This window comes from Pecten maximus, chromosome 5 (genome assembly GCF_902652985.1).
Source record: "Pecten maximus chromosome 5, xPecMax1.1, whole genome shotgun sequence".
NCBI classification, from domain to species: Eukaryota; Metazoa; Mollusca; class Bivalvia; order Pectinida; family Pectinidae; genus Pecten; species Pecten maximus.
The window spans coordinates 43,435,026-43,442,697 of record NC_047019.1 but is presented as its reverse complement, the minus strand read 5'-3'; the positions used below and the strand labels follow the sequence as shown (position 1 = coordinate 43,442,697).

The window sequence follows — 7,672 nt, the reverse complement described above, 5'->3', positions numbered from 1 at the left end:
TCCACTGATACTGGGTCAGCGATTTACCTTTGCTCTTTTGTGACGATATTGTGATAACGAGACATTGTTTTCATTGCGTGATTATATAAGATATGCTGTAGAATGGGTCTCATTTGTTATCAGTGCAGCTAGTTTTATGAAATTTGATGAAACTGTTTATTCTGTACATTGAGTTATGTTTCTTACTTCATGCACATCCTGACAACGAAACCCTACACTAGAGTTCCCTATGACATGTATTGTAGATGTATTTTATATAGTGAAACACCAGTGACTCATCACAATCTGATATTCTACAATATCATAGGGAATTGTATAGTTTGTTTATGAAGGGTAAGAATGCTGACCAAATTTTATACAAATATTATATTATTATATGTATACGTATATATTTGATTATCTCTATATGTTAAATAGGGGTTATCTCTCCTACAACATGATAGATGGACTGTTACTAAAACAAAAATTCAGAAATTGGCTAAAATTAAAATTGATTTTATTTCACGAATATTCGATACCGACTTTACAGTACTACTTCGCTGGTCACGTGGTCATATTATACTGACAACGTGATGAGAACGTAAATGAGATGCTCCGTTAAGATAGGGTACGTAGCCATGGTTAATAATGTACATGATTCAGCTATGCAGTGTTGATAGGCACCAAGCAATCTGGTACTGAAGGTTAAACATGACGTCAATGCATAGATAATGCAATTCTACAATGTTTCTATTATGTTAACCATAAGTATATATGTCTTAGAAGCATGCATGTAAAATATATGTTAACAGAGAACCATATGAAGTTGTTGGACAGTATAATCCCATGAATCTCTGTCAGGTCTGTACTGTAGAGCTACATCGATCTGTATATTCATATATTGACTTTGTTTGCCCATAATTATTTTTAAATATGAATGACTATAGCTTAGGCATATTTCATTATGCCCCATGGCATTCAACAGTCTACACCATACCCTGATGATCAAATATAGATACTTGGACGACTATTATAAACACGACTGAGAGATATCTCTAGTGTATGTACTGTGTTTGGGAGTATCATAAAGAAGAGGCTCTCGATTTCAATCTTTTTGAATTAAACAATTATCAAAAACGATAGTGTGTTTGTCAGCTGACAATATGGTATGTGACAAAATTGAACCTGTTCTCCAAGTCGGTGCTGATCAGTTTGTAGTCCCCGTGGAATCTGTTCTCAAAACTTTCGGGTCAAAGATTGAAATGTTCCTTGACACAACATCCCGGACAGATACATACACGAAATACGTCATTATGAGGCCCAAAGACTCTACCATGGCTCTGATAGAATACTGCTATACCGGGCAGCTTCACATTCCTAAGAGTGTCTGCAAGGGCGAGTTTTTAACGGAGCTGCGGTTCTGGGGATTGAAAAGCAGACTGTTAGAAGCATGCTGCTATCACAAGCTCTGTGCTTTCCTGAAGGATCAGAAAATGCTCAAAGGGTTCGAAAACATGTATATGGAATCAGAGAACTGTGGCGCTGGGCATTCTGGGAATGGCAATGCAAAAGAACGAATATGGGGAATCGTCAACTGTGATCGAAAGTCAACGTGTTCAAAGGTATGTTTTCTAACAGCAGGACAAATTATAAAACGGCTTTGACTCTGGGTTATTATCCATTGTTAGATTGTGTGGTTTGCAATCATCAAGATTACACGAGAAAAGATTTTGATCGTTCCAATTATTTCGAGGAAGGCCTTTTACATCAATATTCTTTAAACATTTGTAGTTCCTTTAAAACATAGTTTTCCGTTAGGGTATAACCTACTTCAAACTTGAGTTGAGGTGTAAAATTAAATTGCGAAAACGAACATTGGTTTTCACATCACGTTCGTGGCCAGTTCAACGTCCCTTACGGGCAATAATCACATTATCATTCTTTAGGCCTTTTCTTTCTGATAATCCAAAATTTGAATGCTCGAGCCATCAATTTCGTAATGGCAGGTACTAGTATATGTACGAGTATGGGTGAACCAATGTATGTTCCCTGTGTGGGGCCTTGTGTACGAGTATGGGTGAACCAATGTATGTTCACTGTGTGGTGCTTGATGTACGAGTATGGAAGAATAAATGTATGTTCGGTGTATGGCTCCAAGCTTGAAAGTTCTTTCGGAATAAGTTGTAAAATGATAGTCCTGCTGTGTATTTTCGTCACAAACACTCTATCGACCGGGAGTATGGGCTTTGCATCCTATGACATTTGTACCTGCAAAATTGCTATACAATACGTCAGTTTATTTGAAATTATTACAATGACCAAAGTAGTTCAGTTCGATTTCTTTTTTGTTGATATCTATTTTCACAAACGACATTCTTTTTGTTTCGTGAACACCTGACATAATGTTCAAAGATTAAAAATGACATATAGATTAACTTAATAATCTCGACAGCAGTATACACGGTTTTATAGACTTAATGCCTGACAAATGTATTTCCAGGTGTATTTCTATGTGTCGACAACCTTTGTACTGCTGATGATTACTGTCCTTGCCCTTACCAGCATGAGCGATGTAAAAGATAACGAGCAGCATCCCGACGGGAATTCGTCTGGTACTTCGGATCTGTTACCTTCTACAAATCAATTGAATATTACAGGTTTTTCAAATATGTCCGCGAATTGCGGTACCGTGACACCGATGCCACTGAGATATACTCCTACTATTATCAGAGTAAATTGTGTTGCCTGCAGCCTCCTAACCGGTGGGAGCCGTGGGATGTCACCAAGTAATAAAAGTAAAAAGCTAGAAGTAGAAAATACATACATACACTTACACCTGCCAAAATGTTGTAAGACTAATATTGTACAATCAACTGTAATACCATTCAGCGAAATACTGGACCACACTACTGAGTACAAGGACGTATATGATCTGGATATAACTCCAATCCCTGATTACACTCAGGACTTGTATGATTTGGACAAACCTCCAAAGCCTAATTTTAATGATTACGGGAACGATAGTTCCATGAACCAAACGACGAAATTAAATGGCACGCGGTATTTTGCTACAAACGTTACGCCACACTCAGCTTCCAGCGAGATATACAGTGATGCAACAAGCCCTGGTGCAAACATCAGCAAGATGGCATTAAAAAACATAACGAATAATGAAAATATATTTAAATCATCTGTCAAGGATTGGACGACTACATTCCTTACGAACTCATTTTCAAATTCTAAGAAAAAACTTTCTTCGTTCACCTCAGCGCGGGAACTAGCAAGTAATGCAGATTTTGAAAACGTTTTATGTCACTATATGGAACACGTCATAACAGCATTCTTTACTGTTGAATTCGTCCTCAGACTGATTACATGTCCGAACAAAAAGGAATTTCTCAGTGGCGTATTGAACTTGTTAGATCTGATCCTGCTCCTTGACAGTTTCGGGAGAATTTTGTTGGATTTACGGAGTGATTTGATGGAGACTATGACCGTGGTGTACGACCTGCTCCTTTATTTACAAATGTTCCGTGTATTTCGTCTCTTCAGGACAATAGAACATATCAAAGCATTTAAGGTCCTTCGTTATTCCCTTGTTACTGGTATGAAAGACATTTGCGTTCTAGTCATGTACGTCATGGTAACAATGTGCATATTCTCCAACTTCATCTACTTTGTTGAAAATAAATCGGATTTTCCCAGCATTCCCGCGGCATGGTGGTGGAGTATCGTAACCATGACAACGGTAGGCTATGGGGATGTGGTGCCGAAGACTGTGTTTGGAAAGTTGATTGGCTGTATCTGTGCTCTATCAGGCGTTGTGTTATTTTCCCTCATCATACCAGTATTTGTCAGCACGTTCCTCACAGCCTACGAATACGCAAAAGGCTGTCAGGATGGTGAGGAAGGCTGTCGGGACGGTGAGGACGGTAAAGACTCAAGGCGAATTGGGACGCTGAACTCAAATGAGAACAAACAGATCACAAGGGTCCTTAATGTTGACATAATGTGTAAGGAACAGTTGCATAACCCAAACGAACATCCAATACTACTACGGAAAACAGAAACTATGGAAACTACTCAATTTTGACACTATCTTAAGAGAAGGTCACTAAGAAGTTACCTTTATACTGACTCATTATCAAAGTTGCTTCGGAAGTTTCCTATTATCCATCCAATCGGTATCAGATGTTATCTTATTATACACCCCATTTGTATCCGAGGTTATCTTATTAACCATTCCATTCGTATCCGAGGCTATTTCATTAACCATCCCATTCGTATCGGAGAGTTATCCTATTACCCATCCCATTTGTATTTGAAGTTATCTCATAATTCATTCCATTAGTATCTGAGGCTATCTCATTATTCATTCCATCAGTATCTGAGGCTACATTTGTATCTCAACATTCATCCCAATGGTATCGGAGGTTTTCTTATCATCCACACCATTCGTTAACTATGTAGTACATGTAGATAATTAACTGATCATACCGAGGACAATCATGACCACATTACAGAAATAAGGTATGAAGTCTCATCCCCATTTTAAAATGTGGTTTATATTTTTGTCAATATATAAGCATGGGTAGATACTATTTTATGATCATCCATACTCATTGTTTCCTTAACTAGTTTAATTTACACTAGTCTATAGTAAAATGGTGTGAACGGTATAAAAACGCATCTATGGCAATAGTTATACGAATAAAATTTACTTACTTTACCGAATAGTTTTCCAGAAGTGTCGAAGAACATACATTGCTAACCAGTGTGGGGGGAAATATATCTTTACATATAGGTCACATATCACACATAATTATATACGAATACTGTGGTCTATACAAATAATTAGTTACACATGAAAAAACAGCGAGAAGACAAATGTAGTTAGGTCTGGTGGCACTTTTTACACCAGAAATGCCATGTCATTATGACAGTGATATATCCAACACTTTTTATAGCTGAAATATATGTTAATGTTCGTGTGTATGCTTTTGTATTTTGTTGTCTTTCGAATAAGCAGACTATATATATATGCTCTTTATTAAACAATAAAACATAAATACAAGTATTCAATACAAATGGATTTTCACGTACAATACGATCAATTTTGGTGGACGAGAATAAATACTATTGTGATAAACACAAAATACAACTCCAACCGCCGATGGTTTCAGTATAGAATTGTACACAGGATAATAGCCACAAATTTCTTTATACAATAAAGATTAGAAATTCTCCATTCTGTTCTTTCTGAAATAGTAATGTTGATTCAATTATTAGCTTACCTTCGGAATGTCCCTCATTATTAAACTTCTGAGAAGCGTTAGCTCTGTGGGTAGTAACCCAAATGAAAATGAAAATGAAATGAAATGAAATGAAAATACCCTCAAGATGCTAAAGTCAACACCACTGGATATGGTAAGAATTCATTCCGTTTTGAGGCCGCCCGGGTCTGAAACAGTCTGCCAAACGACTTGAGAAAGGCTGAAAACTACCAGAGTTTCCGCAGACTGTTGCGCACCTGGGATGGTAAACTGTTTATGTGTGCCATATGCGCGCATGCATAGTCCTTCTGACATACCTAGCCCTGTGTGTTTGCTTTTGGTGTCCTGATACTATGGCCAACCTGTACATGTGTTTTATTTTCGCTTCTTTGTTTTTACATTATTAACTTAGCAGCAGTATATTTTCCTAACCAAACTTTAAACAGTATGATTATAACCATAGTAATTCTATTTCAACCAACTTCATTATCTCTTGTTTTTATTCACACTATATTAGTGTATATTATATCAATGTTTACCCTTTGCTACATTAGCATTGTATGTACATTAGACTATCATAGTGCTGTAACCTGATCCGTTAGTAATACTTGTGTGATATGCAAGTGTTCAATATTATTTCTATATTATGAAACTTATGAAATTTATATTAGAATATTTTAAACACTATACTTATTCTGTGATAATTTACTATTTAATATGCTGCTTTGTTTGTTGTATCTTGTATGTTTGCTTGTAACTCGTTTGTTCCTTTTCATGTATATGCCTTCTTTGATTTGTGTATAACTATATTCTTAATTTAGCTGTTTGTAATTCGGTATCGTTTCTTCTGTGATTCCTGTACGCGACATGTATATCTTAACTATATGATATTGCATTTCTTAGTACTATGTTTGTCGCAAGAATAGCGCTACAGCGCTAATGTTTACTGTTTTTAATATGCGACGTTAAATGAAAATTCTTGTATATTGTATCTTGTAACCATACAGGTATTTCTATTCCCTTTAACTTTAGGTTTTCTTGACCATAAATTAAAACAAAATAACATGCTAATGATATCACCAAAGATACATATATACAAACAGAAACTCAAACACACACTGCCTTCTATCTCCGGATTTAAGAAGGAAATTGAATACTACTTTAGAACAGAAGAATACATTATTAATAAAATGACTTTACAAAATTTCACAATAAATGGGTGCATTTACGTTATCTTATTGGTCTATAGATTTGGTCCAAGTCTCCTATTGTGAATGTCATAATTCAAACAATCAAGGAATAGGAATATCATCAACCGTATGAAAGTGCAAATGAAAGGGATTGTCTTTAATTTTTTTTAAATGTAAAATTTCCTCTGAGAGCCGAGTCATAGTTTTACTTAGTACGAATATTCAACATAAGGGTCTGAACTACCCGTATACTGATACTTCTTAAAATGAATTGTTCAAAGAAATATGTCCACTCTACTATATATCATAATTATTATACGGATGCCTAGATTAATTACATATAAACGACAACATGGATTACAGTGGACTCTATCTGTGAACCAGCTTATACTGAAAATCTGTATTTATAGAAGTAGAACGGTAGGCAGTTTTATATACATTCAAATTGCCACTGAACCTTACTCTAGAAAATGTATTTCTATAATTCAGTTCTATGTATACCCATATTATGACTTTCTTCAAAAGTATAAAGTTTCCTCGGCAAATTCCCAAAATATCTTGAAGTATATAGGAATATTTGATTATTTCTATATTGTTGTCACTAAGCTCTGTATTAAAGGGAAAATATATACATTTTGTAATAATAATGGTAATAATAAAACTCATTTCAATACACTGTAGTGAAATCATTACATATCGATATTGTTATATGTTTTACCTTGTGAGCCCAGTGTATCGCCTTCCTGTATTTTCAAGAGAAATCAAAGTAATATTATAATATATGACAAACATAAGGTGTTTTGGTCGATTGTACAGTAAAATACTATTTTGATATACTATTTTTGCCTATTTGAATACATTTTTTTACGGAAGCCAGTTAGGGTCACAACGAAAAAATATTTTATGTCGTAATAACGACTTAGTATCTCGTAATAACGACTTAGCTATGTCTTAACTTGGAGCAAGTCATCTGTGTGGTATTATTGCGTGCACAAATATACAACAGATCAACAACGACGGGGTTTCGTTCGCTTAATTATTTCGAAGTGTGTTTTTTTTACTTTGTTCACTTTGGTTAATCCATTATGTATTCGTAATTTGGATTAATTAACCGATTTTTATCTATGATGTCTTTATATAATACGTCACTCACTTTTTGTAGCACGAATTCAAACATAATTATCGGTTACGTAGTTTATATATAAGCGTACACACATGTATAAGGATACA

The 7,672-nt window shown here is 35.2% G+C and overlaps 1 protein-coding gene across 1 annotated transcript; it reads left to right on the top strand.

Moving 5' to 3' along the window:
- Nucleotides 1-1,142: 1,142 nt before the first annotated feature.
- On the top strand, nucleotides 1,143-7,131 carry LOC117328473 (potassium voltage-gated channel protein Shaw-like). The gene is made up of 2 exons (XM_033886006.1): nucleotides 1,143-1,601; nucleotides 2,480-7,131. The coding sequence occupies exons 1-2, from the start codon at nucleotides 1,143-1,145 to the stop codon at nucleotides 4,070-4,072; spliced, it is 2,052 nt and encodes a 683-aa protein (XP_033741897.1). The 3' UTR covers nucleotides 4,073-7,131.
- Nucleotides 7,132-7,672: the final 541 nt, after the last annotated feature.